Source organism: Vidua chalybeata, chromosome 3 (assembly GCF_026979565.1).
Source record: "Vidua chalybeata isolate OUT-0048 chromosome 3, bVidCha1 merged haplotype, whole genome shotgun sequence".
In the NCBI taxonomy this organism is placed as follows: domain Eukaryota; kingdom Metazoa; phylum Chordata; class Aves; order Passeriformes; family Viduidae; genus Vidua; species Vidua chalybeata.
The window spans coordinates 67,177,390-67,191,547 of NC_071532.1; the positions used below are offsets into that span (position 1 = coordinate 67,177,390).

The 14,158-nt window shown below is 37.4% G+C and overlaps 1 protein-coding gene across 1 annotated transcript in view; it reads left to right on the forward strand.

Annotated features, from left to right (window-relative positions):
* Positions 1-14,158, forward strand: part of LAMA4 (laminin subunit alpha 4) — a 96,057-nt gene that overhangs the window by 50,786 nt on the left and 31,113 nt on the right. The window contains exons 11-19 of the mRNA XM_053938838.1: positions 195-388; positions 879-995; positions 2,597-2,745; positions 4,702-4,843; positions 5,886-5,982; positions 6,753-6,869; positions 7,486-7,671; positions 12,541-12,680; positions 13,869-14,042. Of these exons, the coding sequence (XP_053794813.1) occupies positions 195-388; positions 879-995; positions 2,597-2,745; positions 4,702-4,843; positions 5,886-5,982; positions 6,753-6,869; positions 7,486-7,671; positions 12,541-12,680; positions 13,869-14,042 (1,316 nt within the window). The remainder of the gene's footprint in view (positions 1-194; positions 389-878; positions 996-2,596; positions 2,746-4,701; positions 4,844-5,885; positions 5,983-6,752; positions 6,870-7,485; positions 7,672-12,540; positions 12,681-13,868; positions 14,043-14,158) is intronic.

Consider the following 14,158-nt stretch of genomic DNA (forward strand, 5'->3'; position numbering starts at 1 on the left):
GAAATAGTAAAATGGGAGGCATCTTTCCTTCTCAAAAAGGAGGGAAAATTAAAATCTAGGTATATAATCCCTCAAATGAGCTTTACAAAATGTGTTTTACTGTCGCCTGAGTAAAAGTAAAGAAATTGCTGTATAGGTAAAGTTCTGTCAGGAATCCAAGCTTTGGATTGATTGGCCTCTTATTTTTCTCCCAGTGCTACAGCAAATTGAAGCATTTCACGAGAAGTACAATGACACCAGGTCCCTGGTAACTGATGTGCTGGAGCAGCTCAGCGAACAGGATGTGAAGCTGTCAGACCTGGAGGAGGCATTAGGCGAGGCGCTTGGCTATGTTACACAAACAGAGGATATAAACAGGGAAAACACAGCCAGGCTCCAAAGACAGGAGGTACTGTGCGCTACATTTATCATAAGTCTTGACTGTGAACACTCCATCTCTGCCACTGCTTAAAACAGTAGATTATACACAACTTAGATTCAGGAATCACACTGGCTTTACTACTGACAAGGAAAAGAGATCTGTAGATTTAAACTGTAGATTTAAAAAACTCCAGAAAAATGTAGTCTTCAGATGACTATGAAAAATCCATGTTTCATTTGTCTCTGCTGTGCAATGAATAGTGCTTCATTCCAATAGCATCTTAGGTTGTAACATAAAATGAAGTTTTTTTTTTTAATCATCCAACATTTCTTTCACAAAACAAACAAAAATATGTAGCAATTAGACATGTCTTGGAAAATCAGACTTCCAATATGTCTAAAATCTATTTAGTTCACTGCTATCTTTTAATTAACTCCAGCACATTTAAGAAAAATGATTAACATATCAAAGCACAAATGGTATTGGATGCAATTTATGTTTTGAGCTTTCTTTTTAGAAACAACATGAGAAGACAAAAGAGCAAATGGATGAAGTGAACAGCATTCTGCTCAGTGCTACAACTATTTTGGAAGGACCACAAAAGGTCAATTCTGAGTTAAGTGAAGTAATAAAGGTAAGTGCCTCAGTGGCTTGTTTAAATTATACATCCAGATTTTTTGAAGTCATATGTTTAGATCACTAATGGAAAAACTCTCCTTCTTTATACTGCTTCAGTGGAATACTGGTTAATATTCCTTGAAAAAGTAGATGATTTTTTTTGATTAAAATCTCTGTCATTACAATTTACTGCCTAAAAAAAATTAATTCCAGTATAAGGACACATTACTGTAGGTAAAGCTTAATGAAAGATTTTGCAACTGAGTTCTCAATTATTTCAATACATGCAGCTGCCAAAAGATGTTCTGGTAAAAGACTGCATTATATGCTAAATTTTTTTTCCTGGTGCTTATGAGTGAGCATGGAAGAACACTAAAGATCCCAGATATCAGCATTAGAACCGGGCACTGTGTCAAACATATATAACCAGATTGTCACATAGAAATCCTTTTATGGAACCATAGACTACTATCCAGTGTTTTGAATCAGACATGGTGCTGAAGGAAATTTGTAGAAATTTTTAGGGTTTAGCTTTTCTATGAGAAGATGAAGAAAATAAAACTGGGAGTTTGCTAATTAAAATATTTTCCAAAGCTGCTTTCTTTCTTCATGACTTGTTTTAAAATTTTGAAATAATTGAAGAAAAAATAAAATTTTCCACAAGCATTCATTTTGGTCACAGTTGCCCACTTTTTGACACAAAAGCATTTACCAAAAGTCATTAATTTTTCTTTGAAAAAATAATTTGAGAAAACAGAATGACAACTCACTTTGTAACTATCCCTGTGTTCAAGCAGTACGTTGGGATTTTTCTCTGGTGTTTTGTCCAAAACCAATTGCTGCAGTTTATCATTTTGGGTTCCCCATTGAGGATGTTCACAGTGCAAGGAAGGAAGCACAATGCAAACATTATACATTGTCCATCCTCATCAGCAACAAGTATTTTCAGATTTTACCATCCATCCTTTTTCCCTCTCTCTGTTTCATGCTTTTTCATATATTTTGAAACACATTTATAATCACATTTTGCCACATTTCTAATCTTCAAACACATTGGCAAGCTTGTGTACTGGAGAGAAGGTGAATAAAGGCCATTTGGTCTTTCCACAAATATTTAATTAAAGGAAGAAACATGGCTAAGGCAAAGGGATTTCTATGTCTCCTTGCCTATACATACATAAGTAGTATTTAGGTGGACTGATTTACAGATTAGACTAATCCAAGATGTCCTAGCATGAGGAATCTCTCTGTGCAAGGAGGCAGAAAGGGGACTTGAAAGAGGCAGAAAGACTTGTCATTGGCACAATTCTGGAGCAAACATACAAGACATATAGTAAGACTTTTACCATCTTTCTTTTTTTATTTTATGCACCTGTCTCCAATGCCTTCTTAAGTGATTTCTGGAATTTTTATTTATTTTCATCTTCGTGCATTTGTCTCTATACTGGCATTCACCATTAGATCTTCTTTTTCTCTTAAAGATGTAAAATAAAACAACTATAACAGAAATAAAGGAACATTATAATAACATAAAGGGTAAAAAAACCCCATAATAATCAAAATACAGACTTGATTTTTTACAACTTTCATCTTTCCTCCCTTTCCTTTTTTGTTTAGAATGCATCAGGGTTCTACGCAGAAATAGATGGAGCAAAAAAGGAACTGCAAGAAAAAATAGCCAACCTGTCCCTGTTTGATGATGATCTGGTAGAAAAGGCTATGCATCATGCACAAAACCTAAGAAGACTTTCTGATGAGCTGGATGGGTAAAATTTCACTTCAGCAGACTCTGTTCATACAAGTGCCATTTACTGAACAGCTGAAAAGACAAGCAGAAGCACAGTGACAATAAATAGGCACTAAACAAATCAGTGTTAAGTCATGTGTAGAAGGACTTGCCATGATCCACACAGAACAGCTGAAGCTGAGCTAGGCAAAAGCTATTAAACTTTTTAAAGAATAAGTATATATCTTGCATGACATTCTCTCTAGTCTAATTGAGCATGTTCCCTTCCTCTTCCAAAAGAATAGGAAAGGTGGATTAATGAAAAGTGAAATAATACAAGCAAGATTAAATGGGGTCTGCAGAAACTGCTCATGTCAGTAAGTTCATTTATATTAAAAAATGTTTAGTATTACAGGGCACAAAATGAGCTTTGAGATAATTTTTTCCAGCAGTTTTACAGATGGAGTAGTTCTGATGCTCAGTAGGTTGTGTCCCAATAAAAGTGGCTCACAACAACATCAAAAACTTATTGTAAGGCTTTATATTTTGCTGGAAGATACTAAATGCATCAACATTATACCAATTTACTAAAAAATCACTTCTAAATAAATTTATTTTATTTACAACTAGGACTATCCATGGGAAAATCACTGCTGTAAATGAATTCTTAAATAAAATGTGTCACCAAAATCTACCTTAAGTAATATCATAGGCATATGCTTTTGGAAGATAAGCTTACAACTATTGTTCAAGTATATTATTTAAATACCAGTTGTTTCTTAATATTCGTATGCCCTAGATAGGAGATTAAAATAGAGGGAAAAAATAACAGATGGTCTTCTTTTATGCAATTGTATAAAGCTGACATCTGAAACTGTTCTATAATGACACACAAACTACAGGAACATAAAAACCAAACAATATGTTCAGTCTGAGATCAGCTAAGTGGGGACAGCAGACTAACTTGAAAGAAAATACCCCATATAGCTACCCTTCCTCCCTTCCCAAAATAATTTTAAAATTATTACTAAGTCCAACACATTAGGAATTTCACAAAAAGCAAACAAAAGTAATTACAATATACCGAGATGGAGTGATGCTGACTCTATTATTTGTTGAGAAGTTGCAGTGAAACTTTAATCCTTTAAAGCATTTAGCCTGTCTTCATAACATCTTGGTTTTATAGGTTTGCTTTATTAGCCTGTTAGGCTTTTATTTGATAGAGTCTATTGTTTTGCCATAAGGGAATTTAGCAGAAAATTCTTGCAATAATGCTGAATCTGGAAATTTAATAATCTCTCAGTGTGCAAACACTTTGAAGTGAATGCACACGTGCAAATACATCTATATTTAGAACCTATTTCTAAAATATACTTTGAAATCTGCTTATCACCAGAACATTAAAAAATAATATTTATTCAAAATTGTTAACAGATGAATGTTGAGCCCAGAACTATCTTCTGTATGGAATCTCCCCTGAAGGCCAGTTATCACCTAACACACAGATCAAAACCATGCTATCAAAGGTTTCTTTCAGTCTAACTTCCTGCCAATTCTCATGGCTAGGGGTAGTTCTTCATCTGATTCTCCCCTTTTTCCACTTACCTTTGGAAAATATAAACAAGACAGTGATACATCTATCCTGGTCACTGGCACACATAGGTCTTTCCATTCATGGATAGGAATTATTCCTAAAGAAGGATTACTGATAGACGTGTTATTCTGTTAATTTATGGAATAGCTAATCTAGAAAAAAAAAAAAGGTAAAAACTGAGTAGCCATTTGTTGCTGTTCACATAAATGTTAAGGGCAAAATTCTCAGAGTTAAATGGCAGGGAAGATTCTTCTATCCACACAGTTTTCACCTGCTTCAGATTGGTCAAACACAATGAAGAGAATACCAGTTAGGCCAAGTATGTTTACGTGTGTGATTATGTAGTCAGAAACTACTTTGATTCAGTTTGGTTTCTTTCACCTTTTACTCTCTTTTTAACAGGAATTTGTATGGTGTTGATTCAAATGGTTTGGTACAAAGGGCAATCAATGCTTCAAATGTGTATGAAAACATTGCTGGTTATATTGAAGAAGCCAATGAAGTTGCATTGTTGGCACTGAACACAACAAACCGGGTCAAGGATGTAAGTAATTTTCATAATACCAGCTTTTACTTTACAATATTTCAGGGACTTCAGGCATCTAAATGTAAAGAAAAAACAACTTTTGTTGTCTAGCAGTATTGAACTTCACACTGCACAGTTTTTTCCTTTATTATTTCCTGAATTAAATCCCATGTAGTTAATTATTCTTCCAGTCTGAAGTCTCTTGGTATTTGAAAAGACACAAGAAGTTTTTCTGTCCCTATCCCAGAGGGTGATGCTGCTCTGTGTTGTCACTCACATTGAGACATTTCTGTGAAATTACAGACAACTCCCTACTCCTGTGGGAACCTGAGCTGGCATTTAGTGCTTGAGTCCCCCTACTTCACTGAGTGCCATGTGGCAGGAAATGTGCTCAATACATCATTGCATCTCATAGCTGATGAGGCTGAAATGGGACAAAGCCCAGTCATACACTCAGTGTAAGGAGTAGGATGCTAATTTTTTCTCTGGCCTTACTGTTCAAAAATAGTTCACATGTATTTTTTGTGTGCCTGTAGTTACCAGTCTTTATACATGCTATTTACCAGCAATTTATTAGTGGGATAGCAAGATAATTTGGGTAGATAAAGGGGGCTGAACCCCAGAGGGCTGAGGGATTTCAAGTCCAGCCCTCTGTTTCCAGCATACTGCTGCAGACTGCAAGGCAGCTCCCCATGAAGTGAAAGCATTTATCACCTATCTGAGATGACAGTAGAAACTAGGAGTCCCAGTTCCTAAATATCAGGCAGCATTTAGTCATGTTGACTAAACTGGACCTCATAAATTTTCTCCATCTTTGTTACTCAGTAGTGTTGTTTGGAAAACCATACACTTCTCTAAAATTTCTTGAAACAGAAATTTTGCTTTTCAGACCTTTTTCCAATCCAACTGCCAATCTTAAATGTTAACGAAGCAAATGAAACTGCAGTGACTTTGCAGTTGCATTTATATGGAGGTAAAATATTGTCCACAATTAATCACAAAAAAGTGGAATATTTGATAAGGATTATTCTGACTTTCTTTTTTTGGAACATGCTTATAGGCTGCAGTTGGAATTGATACTCAGGTCCTTTACCATAAAGGTAAAAGTGAAGAACTTCTCATCCGAGCCATGCAGCTACAACGGACAGCACATGACAGTAAATATACATCCTTTCTACTTCCCCAATCAGCTTATAGCCATGCACATTAAAATAAATTTCAGAAGCACATCACTAAGCAGAACTACTGCTGCAACAGAATAGGTTGTTGATTGAATTTACCACACAAAGTACTTGAAATGGCCATGGGCACAGTTTGAGTAGCTCATGTTTTGTCCTCCTACTAGATACTGATAGTTTATTTCATTCATGAAAAGTCCATTTCAGATACAACTACCGTTTTAATATGTGACCCTGCAAACTGTTGTTCACTTGTAAATACACTCAATTAACTAGTTCAATTAAAACCAAATCACAGCATCTTAAATGTTCAGAAGGCTGGATTTCACCAGTGGAGGGTAATAATAAATGTTAAAGTAGTTTGGCCTTTCTTCACTGCAAATGAAAGAAAGATCTAGAATTACAGGATTACCTTTTAAATTTTTCAGGACCTTTTGAGTTCCTTAAAACTATTCCTGTGTACCAGTTGCAGCTATTCTCAGCACTTTTGGTAAAGCAAGGAGAAAGAGTACTGACTGGAACACAGCTCTCCAGATTTTTGGAAGACACCCTGTGGCAAGCAGGGGTGCTGCAGGGCTGTTTTTTTCCTTTAGATTATGTAAAGTGTGCATGTCCTAAATTTAAAAAGGCCATGGTATATTGTCCATGGTATAGTAAATGCCTAAGGACATACCTCCCCAGGATTGAATTTACCTTTCTAGCCGCCACTTGGACGCCCCTCAGCTGTACCTCCCCTTTTCTCCCCACAGGCAGTGGTTACACCATAGCAGACACCAGCTGGCAAGTCAATGGCTCTTTTGCCAGAATGAATGCCCTGCGGAGCCAGCTGATGAGAGCCATCGCAAAAATGCAGTCAGCAGAGACAGGTTGGAAGAGGAACTTTGTCTCTATGATGCTTTATCTTCATACATTCACAAGCATATTTTTATCTTTGAATATGGATATGAAGTTGCTACTAAGAGTTCAGCACTTAAAAGAGTTTGGCTGAAACTACTAAACCTAGATATCAAATATCCAGCTTTAACACTTTCATAATGAAATTAAATATTTTGTCATTATTTTGAAATTATTAACATTCTTCTGGCACTCTGTGCTAGTCTTGGCTATGGTAGAGTTAATTCTTTTCACAGTGGCTAGCATGGGGCTGTGTTTTGGATTTTTGTTGAACACAGAGTTGATAATACAGAGATGTTTTTGTTGCTGCTGAGCAGGGCTTACACAGAGCCAAGGCCTTTTCTGCTTTTCATGCTGGTGAGGAGACTGGGGATGCATGGGAGGCTGAGAAGGAGCACAGCCAGGACAGCTGACCCCAACTGACCAAAAGACTATTCCATTCCATATGACATCATGCTCAGTGTATATAAACTGGAGGGAAGAAGAGAAAAGGGAAGGGGAATACAGAGAGTGGGGAGGGATGGAACACACAACACGCTTGAATATTTGAACGAGTTCATTTCCTATCACTCCCTATTTGTTCTGTAGTGGAGGCCAGAGAGCGTTTGGAGCAAGCTCAGCTGAAGACTGCAGAGGCTGTAAGTGCTACCACGACAGTAACGCAGGCTACGACCCCCATGGATGAGAACGTGAGGCTGTGGTCCCAAAACCTGCAAGACTTCCAGCACAATTCAGAGGCATTTGACAGTGCTGTGCATTCAGCTGGGGATGCAGGTATGGTGACCTAAAGTTTGCCATTCCTCAGTGTTAAAATATCAGGGAATCATTGCAATAATACATTATATGAATTGTTTACATTGCATATTCATTACATATAATCTTCTAGTATTTTACCTCCATGAAAATTTTCAAAAATTAGCAGTTGTCTAGGTCTTGACTATATTTTAAAAACACTGGATCTTCGGGGACTTCCAAAAATTATTTAAACATTTAAGTGCTGAAGACTTACTGAATTCTAATTTGTTTTTATCAGGGTACCAAGGTCACACTGAATGTTAAACAGCTTGTTTAAACACTTCTTGCTATTATGGTTGGTGATTTAGGGTTTTTTGTCTGTTTGCTTTTTAACATTGAGAAGCATTTGAAAACAGAGCCCTTTTGTCTTCAGGAGTGCAAACATGGAGAAGAAATGGTCCCTCACTTGATGAGCTTGTAGTCTAAACAAAGGGGTCAAAGACGATAGGGGAAATAAAATATTTAAGCGGGATGATTTCTGGAGAAGCTTGTAAACATCATGTTAATTCCACTTTTATTATTGGAAACATTGGAAAACTTATTATGAAAAATTTAAGGCAAATAAAAAGACAAAAGAAAAGCTAAGGCAGACTACAAAATTAAAATGAAGATAATAGGCAAGAGTAGAAAAAGAGACATGAAGATGAAGCTGAAATAAAGTGACTTTAGAAAGAAGGAAAAGAATAATTGGGGAAGAAAATAATCAATCTAGAAACAAAAATATTTGGAATAAAAAATTGATTACAGCACCATTACTTATTGCTCCATGTATTCTTGACTCTGCTCAGGAGGCTCACTAATCCTAAAATATTTATGGCTAGGGAGGCTGGAAGTCCAGAACAAGTAACTTCCTTAACATGTTTGATGATACCATCGGCTGCAGACCTGTTCAGTGATGTCTTGCCTTCTAAAAGTGCCCCAGAGAAATTCCATAACTTCATTGACTCTGTCTCCAGAAAGTCTGAATCTCAGATCTGCTGCCCTAAATCTTTTCTTCTTCTGTCAGGAAGTTTGCAGGTGTCATTTTACTGCAAATGGTGTTGTGAGCATCAAACCCAACATTGTTTCTAGTGTTCCAAAGTCAGTCTTCTCTCTCAGCTGGGGAATCCCAAGAGTTATGTTATTTTCAGAATTCCATGATCAATAAGACCCTTACCCCTAGTATTTTTGGTTAAGTGAGTGCTCCCAAGAACTGGTTTAGAAGTGGTTCCCTTCACAAGAAGAAATTCAGTGCTATTCAGTATCTCAATTTCTGGCTCCAGAACTGGAGGAAACTCAGATTTCTCTGAGCTTTTCATCAAAAGGGAACAGTGAACCTCTCCTTCTGGGAATGGGTAAGCTCACTGCTAGTCACTGCGCAGAGCTCCATAAGAGTGTAGTTAATATAATAGCACTTGGATTGGATTGCATTGCTGTAAAATGTTTTTTGATCACCACAGAAAAGTTTAGGCTATGGGCTCTAATTACCATGTAAAATAATGCAAATGTGGATATGATTGGCCTCCCAGGAGGGAATGGTATGATGAAAAACTTCCAAGAGAAACAGTGTGCTGTAGCTTACACATGAAGCTGCTTTTATTCACCTTTACACTTGATTTACATTTAACATTTTCCCTTGCCAGCTTAGTGGGTAGAGCAGCAACAGAGACTGCATTTGGCTCTTCATGCTCAAAATGCCAGCAGACATTCAGGATTCAAAAAAAGCTGCTCATACAAGCTTCTATACTGGAGAAAATATTTCCAGTGGCTTTTGAGGTGCTCTGTTAGAGTGAACAGAGTTAAAATGGTTATGTTCCCAAAAAGGAACAAGAATAGTTCCTATGTCACATGCCTGGAAAAAATGTCTTCTCTGTGATGCTGGGTTTGCAGGTCGGGAGTCACCTTGAAAATATTTGATCATATCCAAGGTCCTGGAGGGCCTGCTGACCACCAACTAACTGTTGGAGAGATGCTAATATGCAACCTACAGCTAAGTGTGCCCTAGTATATTTGTGGAGGAAGCTTTTCCATGGCATTTTTGTTCTGAAGGCATTGATTTGTTTGTCTAAAGGTGTGATGAGGTGTTTTTGCCAGAAAGATCAGGTGAAAATAGCTGAGGAGATCAGTGCTACACAGGAGGCTGGCACAGATAGTGCTCCAGACAGATGTGATTGTGATTCACAGCCCAGGAAGACAGATGCAGACATGCCAGGCATGGTGGAGCGTTCCCAGATCAGCTGTGTATTCTGCCAGGAGAGGCTGATCTGACAGGAGCAGTGCCCATCCAAGTCCAAAGGAAAGTCACTACAAATGTTCAGACAGGTGTCTGGAACACCAAAACACCCGATCTTCATGCCAATAACCCTACCAGAGGAGCTGAAGCCTCTAAGCTGGCATGTCTGCACTGCCCTTAAATAAAGCATGCACTTGGTGTTTGGAAGGTTGAGAGCATATCTTTGCTGTGCAGTTTGTCTGAGAATAGCCCATGTTGCCATTGTGCAGAAAACTGGTAGGCTTCAGCAGAGAGGGTGGCAGACAGTTTGGGAAGGAAAACATAGAAGGGGAAAGTGTCTGGAAGGTTACAGTCAGGGTATTTCCTCCTTGACAATTTCCCTTCTATTCTTTTTTGTATTTTATCACTGGGTAGGACTAGTTTTCTTTTTCTCACCTTCATCACAAAGACAAAAATCAAAATCAATGTTCTTCTGTGCTGGAGAACGCCATTATAAAGGCCAAGAGGAAGAAATTTATATTGAGATTTCATAATAGTTCTAGTAGTTACAGGTGTTAGTTTTGTGTTTACATGTTATAGTAGCATTTCAAGTTTAATACATCAAATTTCAAACAGAAAAGCCAGGTTTTAAGACAGTGAATCAAACACAATTCCAATTCAGTTGCAGATTATTAAAAAGAAATGGCTGCAATTTGCTAAATAATTTTCTGAGATTGCAGTATTTTTGCCTTAAAAATGGAAAATAGTAAAGAAAACTTCCTGATTTGGGTTTTGTTGGGGCTTTTTAAGCAGAAAATTTAACACATTTTGGCATCACCAAAATTTACTGTAATTCTTTGAGGATTCATTAAAATAATGATATTTAACATAGAGAAAGCTTTATATAGAACAGCTGATTACTAACTCCCACTATATAAGGCCTTTCAGGACTAAATGGAAAAAAAATGAGGGTCTAAAGTTCTATATGGCCCACTCCTAGACTGAACTTGGAAAGTAAAACACAAACGAACACAGCCAAGCAGAGACAGGACAGGACAGGCAAATACAGATTTTTCATTCTTTCCAAAAACAAGCAGACTTGTAGGACTCCATGGAATATTCTCATAGTCTGGGTTGGTATGAATGAGGCTGAGGCTTATTCAGTGTAGACTGGAAGCACAGAAAAGTGATTGGAGTCTGCTCCTCCTCCCCTGCTTTTTATACAGTCTCCTGTATCTGATGATTAGCCCCTTTACCTGCCTCCCTGCAGTCTTCATCCAGAGATGTTCAAGGCCAGGTTGGGTAGGGCTCTCAGCACTGTGGTCCAGTGCAAGGTGTCCCTGCCCACAGCAGGGGGCTTGGAACTAGGTGATCTCTTCCAACATAAGCCCTTCTATGAGTCCCAGACAAAGGTAAAAATACGACAGGAAGAACACAAGAGCAGGTGGATGTAAGTTGGCAACCCCCAAAATATAACTTAAAACCCTACAAATCTGATCTTAACCTTTACAGTGAATCCATGTCATTAAAATTAACTCTGAATGCTGGATCTTTCTTATATGCACGTAGCTTGCAGCTAAAGTCGCATTTCATTATACTCAGCTTCTTGTACCTACATTTAATTAAAGATTAAAAATGATGTGATGTGTAAATATCCTTCAAAGGGCAGCATGTCATTGGAATCTGATGTGATAAAATTGGATTATAAGTAAGGGTAGTTATTTTTCCTTCTTGATAATTTTTCTGCTTATCTTCCTGGGAAAGGACTTCTCTCACTTTGAACACTACAGAGCCCCTGCATTTCCCTTCGATAACAATGACATTTGCACATGAACCACCAGAGGACACAGCAGCAAAAGACCAAAGGTCCAGGACTCTAATTCATGGCCCCTGGCAGATGCAGGCAGGAAAGTTACCGAGGTTACCAATCACAAGGGCTGGGGCAGGTACTAAGCACAGTTTAGGTGCACATGCATCATCATCATCATCATCTAAGGCTTTCTATTGTTGTACACCACAGGCTTGTCACCACAGCATGAAATTGGCAGTGTTTCTGTCATGTGTCATGATTGTGAGCCACAAGCAAACACATCTCCTGTGCAGAGATGTTGCTGTCTGGGTGATGACCTCTGGGAGGCACACATAGCTGAAAGCTGAGGAAAACAGCCTATACATCTCCCCTACAGTGAATTTGAAGAGTTCATGAACCATAACTCTTAAATGCAGTTCCCAGGTCAGGCACAGATATCCAGTGAGATGCTGAACATATAATCCTTCTGCTCCAGTTGCTGTAGATGTAAAATTAAGCCTAACATTCATTTGTCTTGAAGGAAGATTAAAAGGTTAAAACTATTAATGTTTGCAGAGCTCCTTGAGGAAAGTATTACAGAGGTAGGACACTACAGTATTACCTATGAGCCCTAAGAAAACATAGTGTCCTTTGTGCAAACTTATTTCCAAAAACTTTAGCAATACCAAATTCTTAGAAATCACTACCCTTTCTGAAATCACTGCATCTCACACATCACAGTTATGACTTGGTCAGAAAGCAGAAGGAGACAGGTAACCTAACCTCAGAGGATAGGGTGGAATATTCCTGATGCAAAACCAGTCTTTCAAAGAAGAAGAAAAATCTGTCTCTTCTTTTCTAACTGCAGTAAAGAAACTTACAGAAGTTTTCCCTCAACTCCTGGACAAAATGCGCAGAGTAGAACAGAAGGCACCAGCAAACAATATTTCTTCCAACATTCAGCGGATCAGAGAGTTAATTGCTCAAACCAGGAGTGTAGCAAGCAAGGTAAATCTTTTGGACTTTTGGGGATTTCGGTTACTAGTACTAATAATCAAATCTTACTATAACCTCCATTTTCTTGGGCTATGCTAGAAGCCCAAACCTGGATATTGTCACCTCACCAAAACCAGATGAACAAAGCACATTGGAGATCATTAAAATCTTTACAGTTACTATTTGCAAGCTTTTGACATTATCATAGTATTCGTGGTAGACTATTGTTACTGCAGTAGCAATTTGACAATAAAGATTTGGGCACAATGTATAAGATGGCCAAAACAACAAAACATAATTACCTATAATTTGTAGGCAAATTACCTACAAAGCTAATTACCATGAGTAATAATTATAGCAATTTAATGTAAGCTTTTCTGAGATGACAGCATTTTTTTTTCCTTTCTTTTGAATTAATTTTATGCAGGGTAAGAGAATCCTTGGCTCACACATACTTAATAGAGAAAAAAACCACTTTCCTTACCATACATAAATAATGAGGGTTTTTTCTCTAACAAGAAAACCAAGGTCAAGTATATTTGAATTCATTCAGAGAAATAAAAAAATCCGTGCATTATTGTATGTTCACAGTGCTGGAATATAACTTGGAAAAATTATTTTGTATGTAGTGCTTGACTGTTCTTTAAAATGTATTTTGTGATTCAGGTATACTGCTGTTAAACTTGAAAACATTGCTTCAGTTACGTTGAAAGCATTTTGAACTAAAATGAACAGTTTTACAATTTTTTTAGCATCTCATAAATATCAGTGTAGATTCAATGATATAACAGGATTACTCATGAACAGAAAATGGCTGTACTACTCCCAAAGCAAAGAAATAAATTATGAGCAGAAGTTTTATAGCTGTGTAAGAATTTAATTATGTGCCATACATAGTAATGTAGTTCTGATTCAACTCTGCACACATCTATCTCCCACTAAAATGTAATTTACTTTATGAATATGCTTAAGCAGAGCTCATTAGGACCTTTAATTAATTTTAAGATAACTTTCTCCATAATCTTTACAGTGTCTTTCAGGAAAGATTGTTACAAACATACAATTTTACATGCCATTATATAGGTATCAACTCCACTCTTGGAGTAAGCAAGGCTGCTGGCACAGTACTGTTACACACTTACCTGAAGTAACGACCCCAGGCAACAACACGTGTCTCACTTTGTCCATTTGCAACTGCAGGTCCAAGTCTCTATGATGTTTGAAGGCCAATCAGCTGTTGAAGTCAATCCAAAGATCAATGTGGAAGAACTGAAATCTTTCACTTCCATGAGCTTGTACATAAAGCTCCACAAAGACAACCCACAACTGGCAGCCTCTCCAGACAGATTCATTTTGTACCTCGGAAACAAAAATGTAAGCGAATAGCCCAGTTAACTTTTATGCATATATTTTTAAAAAATTAAATCAGTTTCAAATTTATTTACCCTCAGTTTTTCCTCTCACTGTTTCTTCGTATTTCAGAATTAAAT